General features: G+C 41.6%; 1 protein-coding gene across 1 annotated transcript in view; it reads right to left on the bottom strand.

Annotated features, from left to right (window-relative positions):
* Nucleotides 1-21,441, bottom strand: part of TAF4B (TATA-box binding protein associated factor 4b) — a 201,075-nt gene that overhangs the window by 118,742 nt on the left and 60,892 nt on the right. Inside the window, 1 exon segment of the mRNA XM_030188871.1 lies at nucleotides 16,347-16,516. Coding sequence (XP_030044731.1) covers nucleotides 16,347-16,516 — 170 coding nt within the window.

The following is a 21,441-nucleotide window of genomic DNA, read 5'->3' as shown; positions in this document are numbered from 1 at the left end:
ATGAGTACTGTAGCTCAGAATTAGAGCTTTGCTAGCCTTCATAGGCTAAAATCTTGTCTCTGGCAAGGCCACATCCTAAATGACAAACCAAGAGAAAGCTGAGCCACTGTCAGTCTTCCCCAGATGTCATGTGGCGTTTGGCCTGATTCCTCCGATAATTCCATACCTCACACCACCTACTTCCTCTACGGCCAACTTGCTTCCGAAAACATTCCAACAGCTTCTGCCCAACTCCCAACCCACTGACCCAAAAGATTAAACAGTGCTGCACTGCTTAATTGAGGAGGCTTGGACCAAGCAGCTCTCAGATCCCATGCTTTTCTTGAGTGCAGAACAGACATGTCAGTCCATCAGTTGAACTATGTCTATTTTTTTTATTAATAAAACACAGAGTTTGGTGGAAAGTGTATAGAAGACAACCATTAGAAGAACAAAGTGAAAAGAATGGATCTGAAGGAGAAGAAAAAGAAGAAAAATAATTTGCTTGGACTGGTGTGTGTGTGTGGGGGGGGGGGGGGGGGGGGGGGGGGGGAAGTACTAGCCCACACTTACATTTGCTCTTTCACACACACAAATGTATTGGTTTATTTTATAGACACATGTAGTTGATAGAATGTATACACAAGTTCAATCTCTATCCTAAGTCAGACCCCAGAAACACCTCCTCAGGTCAGATAAACATATACCTGCACAAGTTCAATACGCATATACTCTGGACAATTATTAAAAAGGCCATGTCTATGCATAAAATACTTTTACCTGAAGAAATAAATTAAAAATTACCCCCATTCCCTACGGAGGCCAAGATGGCTGACTGATCAAGTACCACAGGAAGGAGCTCTGCCTTACTGCCTTATCTCTGATGCAGTGGCGTAGCCACAGGTGGGCCTGGGTGGGCCAGGGCCCACCCACTTAGGGCTCAGGCCCATCCCAGCTGTAGCACATGGTAATGAAAATGCTGCTCTCCACAATACTGGCACCTTCGCATGCTCAGTTTTCAGTGCATGCCTGCTCCACACTACCAAGGTGGAGACTGGAGAGAAGCATTTTCCCACCAGTTGAGATATTCTTTTGATGTGGGGATGGGGGAGAGAACATTTGGTGCCCACCCACTTCTTGCCTAGGCCCACCCAAAATCTGCTGTCTGGCTATGCCTCTGCTCTGATGCATGAGACTCCTTCAGAATTCCATGATGGGGAAAAGAAAAGGGGGAGAGTCAGGCCGTTCCCTCTGGCTCAACTGGGGCACCCATGCTGGCACAGAGCGGCCTACACGACTTCAGCATTCTTCCTTGCTCTGAAGCTAGTTCTGCTTTGGCTGGGTCTGAGAGTTCTCCCACAGCCCAAACAGGGCATTGTTGAGCCCATAATGTGCATGGCTCCACAAGTGGCTGGAGTGAAGGGAAAATCAGAAGCACTGTGCTGTTGTATCTTCCTCAACCTCAGATGAGAGGGTAGCGACATACAGAAGACAGAGTGCAAAGGGTAGACCAGCTGTAGTGACAACGGAGTCACTCACGGATGCTGTACAAGGAATGGACACCCTTTTTAATACTTTTGCTGGGACTATTAGGCTGAAAGTTAATACTCGTTAATGGATAATCAGTCTTTAACACTGGAACAGCAGGCTCAGAGTGGAAGCTCTAAAGTCCTGTGTGGCTGGAATATGGAATCTCGGCATGGCTTGGACTAAAGATATGGTCTTTTTATGGACATACTGTTTAGAAATTCTGGGAATGACTGCTTTTATATTGCCACCAGTGGTTTGGGTCTAGTATTTAGCCCTTTCTGGTTGTGGTGTAAGTTCTGGGACTGGCTCACAAAAGGGAAGTTCAAGTTTGAATCGGATGAGGTTCTCAGAGACATCAGAGGAAGTAATCATGCAAGGAACTACCTTACTATTGACTTTTGCTCTTGAGCTTGACTATGACACAATCCTAAATTTGTGTTTCTATCATATGAATGGTTTCGGGGGTCCTGCTCCACCAACATTTCTTGATTTCTCTAAGGCAACCCAGAAAAGGCAAGGAGATTACTGGCTCATTGGCCAAGAACTCTTCTTCTTCTTGAGACATGCTTTATTTTGACATTTCCTTGTAACTGGTTTGTTTCATTTGAAGGGAAAAGTTTTCTTTGACCCTCATACAACTCAGACTTCTTGGTTGCTAGCAGGGGCGTAGCCAGACAACAGATTTTTAGGTGAGCCTAGACAAGAAGTGGGTGGGCACCAAGTGTTTTCCCTCTCCCCAACCACCACCAAAAAAATATTTTTACTATTTATCTCAGCTGGTGGGAAAATGCTTCTTTCTACCTTGGCAGTCTGCAGCAGGCATGCGCTGAAAACTGAGCATGCGTAGATGCTGGTATCGTAGAGAGTAGTGTTTTCATTACCATCAGGGGGAAGTCTTCAGCTGGCCGAGCTTGGGATCTCCACCAGCTACCTCTAAACACGTGCTACTGTTGGGTGGGCCTGAGCCCTAAATGGGTGGGACCCGGCCCACCCAGGCCCACCTGTGGCTACGCCACTGGTTGGTAGAGATGAGAAATGAATTTTAGAGAACACTAAACCAGAGGAAGCATGAGCTGTTAAGGCCTGCTGCTATATGAATCTCAGACTACTTTTTTTCCTTCGGGATTTAAAAAACAAACTTTTCTTTTGTATTGGGCCCCCTTTTTGTATTTTGTGGTCAAAACAAAGAACTGTTGTGATTTCACTTTTTTCGTTTCTAAGTCACTGTCTATAGTTATAATTATGACTAGTGGAACCAAGCCCGTTTCCTCAACAATGAAACGGGCCCTAGGAAGGCTGTCTTGTAAGTGATTTTTTCTCTCTCCCCTGCCCTAACCTCCATGTCCAGCGATTCTTCCCTCCCCTCCCCTCCATGTCCAGCGTTTCTCCTTTTCCCTGCCCTCCCATCAATGTGCCGTGATTCTCTCCTCTCCCTCGATTCTGTTCGTCTGTGTACCTGAAAGTTCTCTGGCTGGCTGGCTTAGTTCCGTTCGCAACATCCCCTGATGTCAGCTCGCCTCCAGCGTTCCCTTCCCTCTCACTATTCCGCCCTCTGACGTCATTACATCTTGACACAAGGGCGGGACAGTGAGGGGGAATGGAACACTGGATGCTGGCTGACGTCAGGAGATGTTACAAACCCAGCCAGCCAGCCAACCATGGAACGTTGGAGGTACAAATTATTATATAGGATAATTGATTAAAATATAAATGAGAAATTATTCCCAGAACGCTTCATAATAAAATTATTGCAGGGCAGGTTTGCACAGAGAATTAGCAAGAGGAAGAACTGGCAACGGCCAATAACTCACAGCATTTTTACGTAACTATGGCATTGGCACAGGGCATATAATCATTTTTTGATAGTAGGAACTGATAAACATGATTTATTTTTTATTGCTACTTTTACATGCTTATCTGACAATTACATATTGAACTGTGACCTATCTTCTTGGACCTGTTGTCAACTGCTTTGGGCAAGCATTCTTACTAGAAATAAGTGGTGTTAATACACATATCTTCCTTTATTTTATTTGCATATTTATACCTCACCACAGCCTAGGCAGTATACAATAAAACATTTGTAATCATATAAACACATAGCTAGCTATTTATAACATACGTCTCAGACATCCTAAACACAGCAGTCACACACGACAATATAGGCAGTTATCTCTACATAGTAAATAATACACAATATCTGCCCCCTCCACCCTACCATATTAAATAATGTAAAGTAAAACTAATCTGCTTTCCATGGGCAGTTACATATCTCAGAGAGTGCTCCAGCATAAATTACTCTAGAACTCAAAAAGCCCTTATAAACAAACAAGTTTTCAACAACTTCTTAAAGGAAGTAGTATCTTCCATCAATCTTATCTGTACTGGGCACACATTCCACTGCTTTGGTCCTGCCATAGAAAAAGCACTTATCCCAGTTTGTTCCAACTGCATATACCTCACAGCTGGTGTACTGAACAAGCCACTTCCCCTAGATCTAAGCACACTCCTTGGATTGTATTTCTGAAGGATCGTAAGCAGAAAAAAAAAAGGTGTTCCTTGCTTGAAATCTTAGGAAATCAATTGCAAAACTTTAAATGTTATCCTGGATCCAACTGGTAACCAGTGCAATTTTATCAGTTAAGGAGTAACATGCTCAATTGTGATAATCTCGTAATGAAATGTGCCTCAGCATTCTAAGCTATCTGCAATGTTTGCAGTGTGGATCCAGGCAGCCCCAAATCACTGAATTTCAGCAATCTAGTTTTGACAACACTAAACTTTGTAGTACCATTCAAAGATCCGTAGCCAGTATCATTGTCTTAAGTCTATTCAGTAATCAGTCTAAAAATCAATCCTTCACCACATCTTAGACTTGAGATTTCATAGACAAGGCAGAATTTACTGCTAACTCTAAAATATGCACCTGCTTTGCTAAATATATTCTCTTGCCCTTCTTCAGTGCCTTAAGAGTGCATGAACTAGTAGCATCCTCGATATCCACTGTCCCTTTTTGAGGCCTACAAGTTGAATGCATGATACGTTCAAGTAAAAATACGAACCTACACGTGTCCATGTTAAAAAGGGACCAAGATATGATGATGTTATCTGTAGTTACAGAGAGGTTAAGAGTTCAGAGACATGCCAAGAGGCAAATACAACCTTTCTCCCCAAAATCACTCCAATAGAAACTATTCCACTTGCAGTACATAACAGAAATGCCCATTTGACAAAATGTCAATTTTCAGCATGATGTAGTAGTATCTAAAATATACAAACTACAACTCAATACCAATATAGAGGGCGTGCATATTGGTATCATATCATAGTTTCATATCATAGTTGATCTATGAGGGCTCAATGAGGTGACCATCAAAGAGACTGGATACTGGCATCCTAGATCTAAAAGGATAGTGGACACCACTGCTACAAGTGGGCATGGATGTGCAAAGTAGGAGTTCTCACAGCATTCCCAACTTCCTTGCTAATGCAAATTCTACACATTCCAATAACCAAATACAAAACTGATAAATCTGAAGTCACTCCATGTCTTGGACCAAGCAGTATGGGCAGGATTTTGAAGTAGCACCCAAAAATGCACCGATCTTTTGGATGGGTGCAAAAGGAATTAGCAAGAATGAATTTCAACTATTATAAGTCCAAGCCAATTTAATATACCACCAAAGGTATTATGAATTAATCACAGTAGAAATGATCTGGGTAGCATAAAAGGCATTAAACTCCGAGAACACACACACAAGAAGACACAATCCAGTTGACATCCCTGCTTAGAGAATTGTGTGTTCGGTTTTCCAGAGGGAACTTTCACGTGTGAATAACTACAAGACCCTGGTAGGGCTAGAAGTCACACTATGAAGAACTGGACTTGGAAGCTCATCAGTAAATGTTTTCTTCATGGAAAGGGTGGTGGGTGCATAGAAGGGCTCCCAAGGGAGAAAGTGGAAACAGAAATACTAAAAGTATTTTTGTTGTCAAAGTTGGCTTTTTCATCTCACCTTTCCCAACTGCTCATTTTTAGTTCTTCAGTATATCTGGCAACTTTCTTTGTTCCACCCTTTGGTTTTCTGTTTGTTCTTGACTCATACATCACTGCACATGCTTATTAATGTCCTATTCTTGTCCCTCCTTTGTTTTTTTTCTTGTTATTACATACCTCGTTCGAATGGCAGTATATCAAATGCATATAAAATACATAGTCTGGGATGGGCTATACAATCCATCTACAATAGGTCATTGAAAATGCAGAACCACAATCCTCCTGCAGATGAGCAGGTTGGGGGAGAATACAGGTGTTAAGTATTTTCTAATCAAAGCTTTATTTAAGCTGCCTGAAGAGTTTGCAGAAAGACCAGATTAGGTCTCCACAGTTTGTGTGAGAGTCCAGTTGTTACCCAGCTTGCTGCTGCTGTTCATCATGGGCTCCACCCTCTCCAGCTGATATCACCAAGGGCAGACAACCTCTAGTAGCCTAGCATGTTGATAGACTTGCTAAAAGGGCTTGCTCTTTCTAATCATTTTTTGATAGTAGGAACTGATAAACATGATTTTTTTTATTGCTACCTTTTACATGCTTATCTGACAATTACATATTGAACTGTGACTTATCTTCTTGGACCTGTTGTAAACTGCTTTGGGCAGTCATTCTTACTAGAAAGAAGTGGTGTTAAGTCTAAAAGAGACAGCCAGATAAAAGTTGATTACAGAAGGTAGATATGTGAAAGAGAGGAGCCTACCTCTCAAAATCTCATGTTTGCTTTAAGTTTGACAGAAGTGTGCCTTATCAGCTTGTGGTAAGCTGACAGCACTTATATATAACTGTAAACTACAGGGAAAATACTATTAAAGAAGCAATTAAAGATAAGATCTGTGAAACTGAGGTGTCAGTATGTTTTTACAGAACTGGAATCCTAACAAAGTATGGAAGGCTGAGGCACAAAGGCAGTCACTTCAAAGTGTGTTGTATCTACAGGGTTGACAGTGTCTACCTATCATATACAGACCCTGACATTACATTAACAAATGTCAAGAGGCACCTGTCAGAGCAAAAAGCACTCTGTAGGAGGCAAGTATTTTTGTATGCAGAGCATTACATTATAAGCATTCTTATACTAGGCAAAGACCGTAAAATTCTATGCGGATTCCAAAATTAAGAGAGCTAAAGTATTCCCTGGATGGACATCATCATAATAAGTTAAAACATTCAACTCCTTACCTCTAAGTATTTTTAAATATACAGTGGTGGAAATAAGTATTTGATCCCTTGCTGATTTTGTAAGTTTGCCCACTGACAAAGACATGAGCAGCCCATAATTGAAGGGTAGGTTATTGGTAACAGTGAGAGATAGCACATCACAAATTAAATCCGGAAAATCACATTGTGGAAAGTATATGAATTTATTTGCATTCTGCAGAGGGAAATAAGTATTTGATCCCCCACCAACCAGTAAGAGATCTGGCCCCTACAGACCAGGTAGATGCTCCAAATCAACTCGTTACCTGCATGACAGACAGCTGTCGGCAATGGTCACCTGTATGAAAGACACCTGTCCACAGACTCAGTGAATCAGTCAGACTCTAACCTCTACAAAATGGCCAAGAGCAAGGAGCTGTCTAAGGATGTCAGGGACAAGATCATACACCTGCACAAGGCTGGAATGGGCTACAAAACCATCAGTAAGACGCTGGGCGAGAAGGAGACAACTGTTGGTGCCATAGTAAGAAAATGGAAGAAGTACAAAATGACTGTCAATCGACAAAGATCTGGGGCTCCACGCAAAATCTCACCTCGTGGGGTATCCTTGATCATGAGGAAGGTTAGAAATCAGCCTACAACTACAAGGGGGGAACTTGTCAATGATCTCAAGGCAGCTGGGACCACTGTCACCACGAAAACCATTGGTAACACATTACGACATAACGGATTGCAATCCTGCAGTGCCCGCAAGGTCCCCCTGCTCCGGAAGGCACATGTGACGGCCCGTCTGAAGTTTGCCAGTGAACACCTGGATGATGCCGAGAGTGATTGGGAGAAGGTGCTGTGGTCAGATGAGACAAAAATTGAGCTCTTTGGCATGAACTCAACTCGCCGTGTTTGGAGGAAGAGAAATGCTGCCTATGACCCAAAGAACACCGTCCCCACTGTCAAGCATGGAGGTGGAAATGTTATGTTTTGGGGGTGTTTCTCTGCTAAGGGCACAGGACTACTTCACCGCATCAATGGGAGAATGGATGGGGCCATGTACCGTACAATTCTGAGTGACAACCTCCTTCCCTCCGCCAGGGCCTTAAAAATGGGTCGTGGCTGGGTCTTCCAGCACGACAATGACCCAAAACATACAGCCAAGGCAACAAAGGAGTGGCTCAGGAAGAAGCACATTAGGGTCATGGAGTGGCCTTGCCAGTCACCAGACCTTAATCCATTGAAAACTTATGGAGGGAGCTGAAGCTGCGAGTTGCCAAGCGACAGCCCAGAACTCTTAATGATTTAGAGATGATCTGCAAAGAGGAGTGGACCAAAATTCCTCCTGACATGTGTGCAAACCTCATCATCAACTACAGAAGACGTCTGACCGCTGTGCTTGCCAACAAGGGTTTTGCCACCAAGTATTAGGTCTTGTTTGCCAGAGGGATTAAATACTTATTTCCCTCTGCAGAATGCAAATAAATTCATATACTTTCCACAATGTGATTTTCCGGATTTAATTTGTGATGTGCTATCTCTCACTGTTACCAATAACCTACCCTTCAATTATGGGCTGCTCATGTCTTTGTCAGTGGGCAAACTTACAAAATCAGCAAGGGATCAAATACTTATTTCCACCACTGTAAATATTGTACAAATACAAAATAGTTTGTTAGCTTTCTAATCTGAAGTTGAGGAGTGTGGTAGCCGTGTTAGTCCACTCTTAAGGTTATCAATAGAAATCAAACAAAATAAAACATGGAAAAGAAAATAAGATGATACCTTTTTTATTGGACATAACTTAATACATTTCTTGATTAGCTTTCGAAGGTTGCCCTTCTTCGTCAGATCGGAAATAAGCAAATGTGCTAGCTGACAGTGTATATAAGTGAAAACATTCAAGCATTACTATGACAGTCTGACAGGGTGAGAGGATGGGGGTGGGTAAGAGGTATGCATGGGGACATCAAAGCATATCATTGATATTCTAACAGGATGGGTGTGGATAGGTGAGGGGTGGGGTGATCAACAGAGACATACAGTTTTATGGTTTATAATGGGCTAGGAACCCCAGATCCTTGTTAAGTCCTTTCTGTTGGGTGTTAAAATATTCAATCATTCTGACTTCAAAGGTCTTACGTTCTTGTATGGTTTTAAAGTTACCTTTCAGGATTCTCACTGTGAAGTCACTGGTACAGTGTCCTGGTCCTGTAAAATGCTGACCAACAGGGGTGGGAGCCCTACTGGCACCAGTATTGTTCATGTGATGTCTATGTAAATTGAATCTTGTCTTAAGCATCTGGCCTGTTTCTCCAATATAGCATCCTTCGTTACATTTTTTTACACTGAATGATATATACCACATTGGAAGATGAGCAAGTGAAAGATTCCTTTATGTTGAATATCTTTCCTTTGTGGATGACTGTGGGGTCCTGTGAAATGTTTTGGCATAGTTTGCAACCGGATAAATTACAGGGAAGTGTGCCCTTCTGTTCCTTTTCAGTCTGTGATGGAAGTTTACTTCTGATTAGCTTGTGTTTTAAGTTGGGTGGCTGTCGGAAGGCCAGTACTGGTGGGGATGGGAATATCTCTTTCAGTAATTCATCCTCCTGGAGTATAGGTTGTAGATCTCTTATGATTTTCCTCAGTTTTTCCAGCTCTGGATTGTATGTCACTACAAGGGGGATTCTGTCTGTGGCTTTTTTCTCCTTGTACTGTGGCTTTTTTCTCCCTGGATGTTTTGAGGGAGGAGGCAATATTCTTGGAGATTATTTTGGGGTTGTAGCCTGTTTGAAGGATGCAGTCAGACTTTTAAGGTGTCTGTCTCTGTCCCCTGGGTCAGAGCAGATACGGTGGTATCTTGTGGCTTGGCTGTAAATGATGGATCTTTTTGTATGTGAAGGATGGAAGCTGGAGTTGTGGAGGTAGCTGCATCTGTCTGTGGGTTTCTTGTATATAGATGTTTGTATACAGCCATCACTGATTGAGACCGTGGTGTCCAAAAAATTGACTTTTTCTGGGGAGTAGTCAATTTTGAATCTGATTGTAGGATGGTATGTATTGAAGGCAGAATAAAATTGTTTCAGAGTTTCTTCACCCTCCGTCCAAATCATAAAAATGTCATCGATGTACCGGTAGTATTTTAGAGGTTTGGTCTGGTGTGTATTCAGAAATGTCTCTTCCAGCTCAGCCATAAAAAGGTTGGCATATTGGGGTGCTGAAGTTGTAAAGTATTCCAAGCCATGGGTGTTCAATAAGAAAAACTTGATGAAAACACTCCTTTACATAGCAATCCTTTTGGATCTGGAAAATACAATAGTAATGTATTTCATAATGCATCAATCCTATTCCCATTTGGAATATATATTAGGTTTAGCTCTTATAATGGCACCCTCCAGTATATTATATTAAAGATCACTGTACATAATGAACTGAATAAACGCCTCTGTAGGCAACAAATGAATGTCGATAAACATATAGTGTGTGTAGGTTGCCATGAGTACCTTCTGAAAAAGTTGCAAACAATTCATGGCATTCCAATTGATATACTCTACTCATAGATATGACAGCATTACACCTATTACAGAGAAAACAGCAGGTTCCATAAGAAGGCTGCTTAAGCCTGCATTTGCCTAAGCCAAACTCTCCAAATTTTATTTAGAAGGGCTATAAGTATAGATCATGGAGGTAGTGAAGTCCAGCTACAATTGACAGTATTGAGGTCTACCTATGTTCCTACCTATAATATGCAATTGATCCCCTTATGCTCATATTAGCCCTCTCAAGTCACTTCACCTGGCTCCCTATCCGTTTCCGCATACAGTTCAAACTCCTCTTATTGCCTTATAAGTGCATTCACTCTGCAGCTCCTCAGTACCTCTCCACTCTCATCTCTCCCTACACTCCTCCCCAGGAACTCCGTTCACTGGGTAAATCTCTATTATCTGCACCCTTCTACTCCACTGCTAACTCCAGACTCCGTTCCTTTTATCTTGCTGCACCATATGCCTGGAATAGACTTCCTGAGTCGGTACGTCAAGCTCCATCTCTGGCTGTCTTCAAATCTAAGCTAAAAGCTCACTTTTTGATGCTGCTTTTAACTCCTAACCCTTGTTCAGAACCCTTATTTTATCACCCTCACTTTAATATTCCCTTGTCTCTTGTTTGTCCTGTTTGTCTGTCCTAATTAGATTGTAAGTTCTGTCGAGCAGGGACTGTCTCTTCATGTTCAAGTGTACAGCGCTGTGTACGTCTGGTAGCACTTTAGAAATAAGTAGTTGTAGCCTATCCTCTGACTGCATTTACTGTAATTCAAAACCAGGCATATATGTCCACATGCCCTCCACCTTTCCTATGCCTACACCCCCAAGCACTAATATTAGCAATCAAGTTTTTCAGTTACTGAATTATTTCTCTGGAAGAAAACTAATAGGCAACCTTCACAAAGAGAATCAGAGACAGAATTATTACAACAGGAGGAGAGGGTGCCGGTACCCATACTGGAACAATTACAGCATATAAAGATGACAGCACAGAAGAAGGATATAGTTTATAATGTTTCAAAGAATGTAGCCGATAAAGGTCTTTCATTTGTCCCTACCCATGCAGCAGGTAAAAAGCCCCCCCCCCCCCCCCCCCAAATAAAAACAAATGGCAATGCGGTAAGATTACTCTTACTATGTTGCGGGGATAACTTACTGCCACCCAGTGAGGTAGCAGTAAGGGCTCCCACACTACTTTTTTAATCCAGCAGCACCAGAAATGGAGCACACTGCAGGCGAACTATTGCTGGTTTGGGACAGTAGTTCCAGGTTGCTGCATGGCTACCCTTTACTAAAAGGGCCCCTAATCACAGTCATGATTTGAAAGGGTACCAGTGGATTGTTATCCACATGGAGTCTGTTCTTGGTCCCCTCCTCTTTTCTATCTACACTTCTTCCCTTGGTTCATTAATCTCATCCCATGGCTTTTCCTACCACCTCTATGCTGATGACTCCCAAATCTACCTTTCTACCCCTGATATCTCACCTTGCATCCAAACCAAAGTTTCAGCGTGCTTGTCTGACATTGCTGCCTGGATGTCTCAACGCCACCTGAAATTAAATATGACCAAAACCGAGCTTCTCATTTTCCCCCCCAAACCCACCTCCCCGCTCCCCCCGTTTTCTATTTCTGTTGATGGCTCTCTCATTCTCCCTGTCTCCTCAGCTCGAAACCTTGGGGTCATCTTTGACTCTTCTCTCTCCTTCTCTGCTTATATCCAGCAGACCGCCAAGACCTGTCGTTTCTTTCTTTACAACATCCGTAAAATCCGCCCCTTTCTTTCCGAGCACTCTACCAAAACCCTCATCCACACCCTTGTCACCTCTCATTTAGACTACTGCAATCTGCTTCTTGCTGGCCTCCCACTTAGTCACCTCTCCCCTCTCCAGTCGGTTCAAAACTCTGCTGCCCGTCTCATCTTCCGCCAGGGTCGCTTTACTCATACTACCCCTCTCCTCAAGACCCTTCACTGGCTCCCTATCCGTTTTCGCATCCTGTTCAAACTTCTTCTACTAACCTATAAATGTATTCACTCTGCTGCTCCCCAGTATCTCTCCACACTCGTCCTTCCCTACACCCCTTCCCGTGCACTCCGCTCCATGGATAAATCCTTCTTATCTGTTCCCTTCTCCACTACTGCCAACTCCAGACTTCGCGCCTTCTATCTCGCTGCACCCTACGCCTGGAATAAACTTCCTGAGCCCCTACGTCTTGCCCCATCCTTGGCCACCTTTAAATCTAGACTGAAAACCCACCTCTTTAACATTGCTTTTGACTCGTAACCACTTGTAACCACTCGCCTCCACCTACCCTCCTCTCTTCCTTCCCGTTCACATTAATTGATTTGATTTGCTTACTTTATTTATTTTTTGTCTATTAGATTGTAAGCTCTTTGAGCAGGGACTGTCTTTCTTCTATGTTTGTACAGCGCTGCGTATGCCATGTAGCGCTATAGAAATGCTAAATAGTAGTAGTAGTAGTAGTGATTGAATTGGGGAGGTTTTTTGTCAGTGACATAATCCTGAGGCTTCCCCCCCACCCCCCATATAATCATACTCTGTGGTGATCTATTTGTTAGTAAAAGTACAATATAAAAAGTGTTGGCAAATATGGAACCCTTACCTGTCCAGCCTTAGCGCCAGGGGAAGAAGCCTTATTGTCAACATCTTGTGATTTGCGAAATTGATACCTAATTGGCAGGGGAGGAAGACATACATGTGGAACAACAAGTTGGGTAACAACAATGGGGGGGATGGGAGGGGAGACCGGTCAAGGGGGTACAAGGTTAGATATTTTGATGAGGTGTGTATTAAGTACCAGAGGGTTTGTTTATATTATCTCGTAGATGGAATTAGTTGAATGGGGAATAAGATGGATTGCTTTAGCAATGGCTGGAACATAAATAGAGGGTGGGGGGGATATAAATGGGGGAAAAGATTGATGATGGATTGTATAATTTTGTTCAGCTGAGTACAATTTCGTATTTGAATATTTGTATTTTCATACTAGTTGGAAGTGTTTGTTTTATTTTTTTGGACTGTCATCAATAAAAAAATGTTGAAACATAAAAAGTGTTGGCAATTTTAGAAAAGGAAATTGGGTAGTACAAGCAGACTCTTCGACTCTCTCTTATACGTTAGTAAAATGAACATTAAGACATTTATCTACCTAGCTCCTGGAGAGATTTGAATCCATTGCAGATTTTCTCTCTTGCCTATTACAATATTTTTTATTCTAATGACTGTAAACCACATTGAACTGATATTGTTTTAGATAATGTGTGATATAAGTACCAATAAATAAATAAATAAAATAAATTAAGATAGTTTTCAAACTACAAAACAGTAGGGGTTGTGTATGTGGATTCATCTATATTGGGAAGACCAAAAATAAGTTCAATATAAGTTCAAAAATAAGTTCAATGTTCTTGGAACATAAAAGTGAAATCAGAAGACAAGTTAAAGAGAAGCCACTAGTGGACCATTCCATTCAAACTGGAAACTCATTTGAAGAATATAGATTTTGTGTCGTTGTGACACTGCGACCATCATGGAGAGGTGGCAATAGACTTCTTAGAACTGAAAAACAAGACACCCCCCACCCCCATGGAAACCTGGAAAGCGACCTGTCAGTACTCCTGTAATTGGTTAATATGTTGGATCGACCTTAGCATTTGTATCATTTTTAATTTATCTGGTGCTTGGTTTTACTCTACTATTTAATATTTATTAATATTAGTGAATGTGTCTTATCTGCATACTAGGTATATCATCATTTTTTAGAGGTGAAATGAGCTTTTTCATACTTAAAATATAATAGTTTTTGTGTACTTCTATATGGTTCCTAATTATTTTTCAATTGTTTTCAAGCTTCTGCTGGCAGCCTGGGCTTTACCCTGATGTTGGAATGTGCAATGACATCACTGGAATACGGAAATTGAAACATATAGTAATTGGGTCTTTTCTTAGCGTTAATGTGATTTTACATTTTAAAAAAAATCTAAAAATACAGCATCTCAGCTAATCTGAAGGTGATCTTTCAACTGCAGCTTTTTTTTCAGCACCCTTGCTTTTTAGTATATATATATATATATGAAATACTATAATGCCTTTGTATCGCTCCATGATGCATCTGCACCTTGAGTACTGTGTTCAGTTCTAGTCACTGTATTTCAAAAAAAGTCATAGCGGAATTAGAAAAGGTTCAAAGAACAGTGACCAAAATGATAAAGGGAATGGAACTCCTCTCATATGAGGAAAGGCTAAACAGGTTAGGGCTCTTCAGTTTGGGAAAGAGATGGATGAGGGGAGATATGATTGAGGTCTACAAAATCCTGAGTGGTGTAGAACGAGCAGAAGTAAATTGATGTTTTACTCGTTCCAAAAGTACTAAGTCTAGGGGACACTTGAGGAATTTACACGGAAATACACACACACACATATATATATATATATATATATATATATATATATATATATATATACACATACACATATACACACACACACACACCACCAACATATCAGCTGCCATCTATAAAGCAGGAGCACCCATAAGATAATCAGACATAGAAACAGTTTACCAACATCAGACATCACAGCTTCCTAGCATGTGGAATGAAACAGGTATACTTTGCTGGAGTCTGGAAATCTAGGAAAGCCAGACAGTCAAAGCCTGCAGCTTTACCACCATGAATCAAAAACAAACTACAGCTAATTTGAAGGTCATGCTTGAGGATATTTATGAAAAATTATGTACCTACCTAGAATATGTGGGATGTCCACATTGTGGGATTTTCTGGAGCCACTGAAAACAGGACTAAGCAATGAACAGTGATTTCTAACATAGTAGATGATGACACATAAAGACCTGTATGGTCCATCCAGTCTGCCCAAGATAAATTTATATCAGTCATTGTATATTAGAGCAAGATAAACTCATAGTATAAGGTATGATGTGATACTTTATATGTATACTTGATCTTGATTTGTCCTTGTCATTTTCAGGGCTTACACCATAAAAGTTTGCCTGGCACTGTCCTTGTCCCTTCAAGCTGACTCAGGGCAGGAGCCATCCTCCGGATTCTATATAGGTTGCCCAAAATTGGGTATGGATCACAGACCTGTTTTCAAATTAATAAGCCATTAATTAATGACCTTCCCACTCGTAGTGCGATACCAAGTGCAAGAGACTCTCTCATGCAATATTTCCCTAGTTTCAAAAACATCAAACATAAATCCAAACTCACCAGAGATTCTTCTCATTTAGGTACCAAATGGTAAAATTCTACTCCAAGAGAAGTCAGATGTATTAGTAATTACCTGACCTTCCATAAATTCCTGAAGGCCTTCCTTTTCAATACGTTCTTACATTAATTGTTTCATGCAACTGTATTAACTCCAGTGATTAATCTCTCCTCATTGTCTATTCAACAAGATTTCTCTATTTCTGTTTACACTTTTATATTTTTGTTTACTTTCTCATTTGTATGGAATATTTACTAATGTAAGCCACAATGAATCAAATATTGGAATTTTAATAATGTGGAATATAATTATCAAATAAATAACAATAGTTGGTGTTAACTGACAGTCATTTGGGTTTATTCGTAGAAGGACTTGTGTAAGGGTGCGTTAAGCCTATCTACTAGCACAGCTTAGTAAAAGGGCCTTAGGCTCATAAATGAAGAGAAATGAATGGCAGGTCTAAATGTAGGTGCACAACTTTTTAAACTCCTAAATCAAGGTGAATTTTCAACAGAAAATGTAGGATCCTATGTTTTGACTGAATACAGAAGACAAATTTAGGTTTTAAGATTCATCTGGTTAACTCAAGTTAACCGGATAAATCTTGAGTACCAACCCCAGTCTGTTTTTTTTACCTGCAGTGATCTCTTTACAGTCAATGATAAATCAGAGAGGTATATAACAATTTGTTCATTTCTGGACTAGCAAGTTGAAATGTGATGCTACTGCGCTATTTCCACTAGCACGTTGAAATCATAAAACATTCTGGCTTTTTTTTTTTTAGTACGTTAGATTACATCACATGCTGCACAAAAAAAAATGAAGTCTTCCTCTTTCATTCTTACCTATATCTAGTATTTTCTCTTGAAGAGCAGCTTTGAAGAGGAATGGTTCGTTTATAGATGACTGAATAATTCTGCCAACAAATTCAGAATGTGTTGCTAAGATCCCAGCATTCTCTTCACTTACGTTGACACCAGCCATGGAAGACACATCATTGATGTCATCTTCATCCCTACATGGAAACACTTTTGTTTTAAAAAGCAGCAATAATACAGTCATCTCTACTATAAACAACACCTGAAAGCAACGCACTATACGCGGGCTGCAAAGAACAGACTATCAAAAAGCTCCAAACAGCCCAGAACACCGCCGCCAGACTTATATTTGGAAAAACTAAATATGAAAGTGCAAACCCCTAAGAGAGAAACTTCACTGGCTCCCACTCAAGGAACGCATTGCTTTCAAGATCTGCACATTGGTACACAAAATCATTCACACAGATGCCCCAATCTACATGCTAAATCTTGTGGACCTACCTCCCAGAAACGCCATAAGATCATCCCACAAATTTCTCAATCTGCACTTCCCCAGCTGTAAAGGACTAAAATACAAGCTAACACACTCTACCACCTTCTCATACTTGAGCACACAGTTGTGGAATGCACTACCCACAACCCTGAAAACTACCGACGAAATAACTAACTTTTGCAAATCTTTAAAGACACATCTCTTCAACAAAGCCTACAAAGAGAACCCATAGCCTTACAAAACTACCCCATCATGTACCCAGCTATGCCATTTCCCTTTACATACAATCCTCCCTAACACCTACTTCACTCTTCCATTACTTAATCTTTGAACATTACCAATTGTATCTGATACCCTATATTATCCATGTCATAACAAAACTCTGTAAGCCACATTGAGCCTGCAAATAGGTGGGATAATGTGGGATACAAATGCAATAAAAATAAATAAAATAAAAATAAAATAACCCCCCACACTTTGCCTCTCAGTCTAGGATAATCCTTCTTTGTGCTCCTGTACACCAAGCCATGCAGTAGGGCAATATTTCTCCAACTCTGCGAGCTGTCTGTGGATATTTAGCAGCACTTACCTGGAGAGTGTTGCTGAATATCTCCCTCTGATGGCCACCGCACTATCTATCAGACTGGGTGCAGCGGCTAACTGGTTACAAGTATATATTCAACCTGCTACCTGGTTCCTTAACTGGGTAAAGTTAGGACAGCAAAAAAAGTGTCTTCTTAATCCAGTTAGCTACTCAGATAGCAGGCTTAATATCGGGAAGAGGGGTCCCTGAGCATGTCCCTCTTATAAAGCCCCTCCCCCAAGAGCATTGTCCTCTTGAAACCCCTTCCTCAATCCCTATAGACCCCTGGCCTATCTTAAGGCTTGCCTGGTAGTCTAGTGTAGGGTGGGGAAGAAGCAATCCCCCCCACTTGTTCCTGCCCCATAACAAGTCTGGATTCAAAATGGTGGCCACAACCTCCTGCAGTTGTCTTGCAATATTACCAACTAAGGGGGTCAGACTTCCATAAAAGAGCAATACAATAAGTACATAAGTATTGCTATACTGGGTCAGACTGAAGGTCCATCAAGCCCAGCATCCTGTTTCCAAGAGTGGCCAATCCAGGTCACAAGTACATGGCAAGATCCCAAAACAGTATAATACATTTTATGCTGCTTATTCTAGAAATAAGAAGTGGATCTTCACTAAGTACATTTTAATAATGGTTTATAGAATCAACAGTTTCACCAACCCTTAGCCATAAAACACTGAGACTAGCTCTATGGCTGATGTTAAATACTCAGGCCTAACCTGTAGACACCTATAGGTGCCATGTTATAGTACTGCCTTCACATGGATATGATATGGTATGGCAATGGATTTGATATACTGCCTTTCTGTAGTACAACCAAAGTGTTTGATATAGTATATATGCAGGTACTTTCTCTGTCCCAACTGGGCTCACAATCTTGAGTTTTTATACCTGGGCAATGGAGGGTTAAGTGATTTTCCCCTGAGTCACAAGGAGCTGCAGTGGGAAATGAACACAGTTCCCCAGGTTCTCAGTCTACTGCACTAACCATTAGGACACTCCTCCACTCCTATCCACAAATTTTCAGCAGCCATATTCAGATAGTGTTGCTCAAAATATACAAACTGGCCCAGCACTATCTGGATAGCCCAGAGGCTGAGCATGGGTGTTCTGCCTAATCCTACAGACAGCCAGGTCGCATTCAGCTAATCTGTATACTTATGTGGCTTAATTTAGGACAGCCAAAAACCTGTTATCTGGAGAGTGGCTGAATACCGCCTTTTATATGTAAAGCTAGGGGCATCTACAATTCATGCTGCAGCCATCTATTGCAAGCCCTATGGGGACAGGGAAATATCTTGTATGCCGAATGAATGTAACTCACTTTGAGCTACTACTGATAAAGGATAACGTCCAGCATAATGAATTTTTGGAGAAATGTATACCTTAAACATTACCAACTCACCGGAAGTTATCTTGTGCTGGAAGTTTGAGTTCTAGGTTTGTATCCTCTTACTACAGCTCCCTTATATTTCATAAAATTCAAGATAAAGGACGTATTGAGGGTAATTTCCACAACTTTTGAAAGTACATGGGTACCTAAAATAAGTGTGAACTACACGGGTACAAAGTATCAGTTTTCCCTCACTGTTCCAAATGTTCAAAGGAAAACTCCAGGGAGACATTATTAGCTTATATATTCATATGTACAAAGCACCTGTGGGCCTCCAAGTCCCTCATGCAGTTGAAAACTGTCCCAGTTTGTTTAATTTCCTGAACGTTTTAAGTATAATGAGAACAAGTTCTATTTCATGGATTTCCACAACATTTTTGTGGGTGCTATGGGTTCTTGAGCACCCTCAACATTGGGAAAACTCCTTAACTGTGTCCAGGAATGGGGTAATTTCCATTGGGTTTAGCACCCCCAATCATTTTGAAAAGTTGTCACCTCTGTATGTTACCATCAACTGTTGTTAGGGGTTGCTAAGAATTTTTTGAACACACACCTAGCCTCATATCCCCTTCCAATATACTCACTCCCTCCCCTTTGGACAAATACACACCAACTCCCGCCTATATGTATTTACCAACTTCAAGAATCTGTTTCTCCCACCCCCAGTTGATTCTATTTCCTTCATTCACATTGTCTCTGCTTTGCTACTCCTTTTTTTTTCCCCTCCCTCTCCATCTTCCTACATGGAAGGCTTATTCAACCCTCACTGGATAGAAAGAGTAGCACCATGGTGCACCTAGGCCTGACAGACTGACCCTGATGCAGTAGTGGGGGGGGGGGGGTGAGGGCATCTAAACCTGGATCTCATGCTGTGGCACCCAATCCTATGATCTGAGGGCCAGATGCACTAAACAATTGTTAGAGCCCTTCCCTTACCGATTCCCTTAGCGAATCGGTAAGGAACGGGCATGCATTAAGGAAAGGGAATGCAAATGAGCTGCTCGTTGTAGCTCACTTGCATTCTCTATTCCATCGTTAAACAGTCGGCCAATTGGCCGGTCGAGCATGCGCAGAGCAGCCAAGCGTTATGCTGGCTGCTCTGCGCATGACAAATAAGCCTCCCTGTGCCGCCCAAAGACGCCGTGCTGCTCACCCCCTCCGATGCGGCTCGATCCAGAGGACAGTGCAGTTGAGCATGCCCATCCCACAAAAACGTCCATTTTGGCCGTCATTCCCCCCCTGCAATAATAAAAACGTCTTTTTTGGCAGTGCTTCACTCAGCTGAGAGACCAGGAAGTCTCTGAGTCAATCACAGCGTGTTTAGCTTTGCTGAACGCGTTGTGATTGGCTTAGGGACTTCCAGGTCTCAGCTGAGTGAAGCACCACCAAAAAAGACGTTTTTATTACTGCAGGGGGGGAATGACAGCCAAAATAGACTTTTTTTTGGATGGGCGTCTTTTTTGGCAGTGCTTCACTCAGCTGAGACCTGGAAGTCCCTGAGCCAATCACAACGCGTTTAGCTTTGGTTCAGAGACTTCCAGGTCTCTCAGCTGAGTGAAGCGCTGCCAAAAAAGACATTTTTATTATTGTGGAAGGGGGGCCGTGATGAGCAGAAAACCTCTTCTTCAGGGTTCAGCAGCAGGGTTAAAGACTGCGGGGGGGAGGGAATGGCGTTTTTTTTTAAGCGGGGTATTTTTTTTGTTCCCCGATTTTTTTTTGTGACTTTGGGCCAAGTTTTATCCTGCGCAGCCCCAAAAAGAGGTACAGACCTTGTTAGATTTTCCAGCGTTAAGGCAATCAGAAAAGGTTAGTGCATCTCATTACAATAGGGTTTCTACACAATTTGCTCATCTGCATTCCATTTTCGTTAGCTGCTACCGTCGTCGGAAAAAAAGTCTTTACTGCATGCCAGGGTTTACTACTTGCTCGTTAAGAGCTCGTTAAATTTAGTGCATCTGACCCTGAGACACTGAGTCAGTCCTCTTTTTAGGAGGCTAGACCCTAGGTCCCTTCACAAAAATCTCCTTCTGAAATGTGTAGTTAAGATTCCTTTTTGTTAAAATTTTCTTCTATTTAGATGGCCTAAATTGAGCTTGAGGTTTTGTTCTAAGAATCCTTTTTTTTAAACTAGATTTGAATAGCTGTCTGCATCCCAGCTAAATACAGAAGAATTGCTGCCATTATGCCAAGTAATGGGTGGCCTTGTTACACCACTTTTATCTAAAATTTATCTGCTGGCTTATTTCTACTACGTGTGTAAATGAAAGGAGCTCTCTGCTGCCCAGCAAGGATACTACCATCTGAAGGAAAAACAAAACTCATGGGGCTGCTGTTACTGAGTGTTAGTTTAATATTATGTGATGTCAAATCTTTCAGAAGCTGCTCTGAATCAGTTACAGCACCCATCCTAGTACAGAATCAGGTGAAATAAATGTGCAGTGCTCCGATACAAGGCTGAATCTCTGGCACCCCCTGGTGTTTCAACTGGGTTTTGCAGTGTTTAGTTTCCTTCTATCAGCGCTGATTTGCTACTTATTGGTTCATTTCAGCCTGGTGTGCCAGCTGTAATTATTTGATTAATCAGACAGCCAATATGTGGAACTAATCTGATGGGACGGGTAGAAGTTACAAATCAGGCTGTAC

This window comes from Microcaecilia unicolor, chromosome 1 (assembly GCF_901765095.1).
Source record: "Microcaecilia unicolor chromosome 1, aMicUni1.1, whole genome shotgun sequence".
In the NCBI taxonomy this organism is placed as follows: Eukaryota; Metazoa; Chordata; class Amphibia; order Gymnophiona; family Siphonopidae; genus Microcaecilia; species Microcaecilia unicolor.
This window is presented reverse-complemented; position numbering and strand designations above follow the sequence as displayed.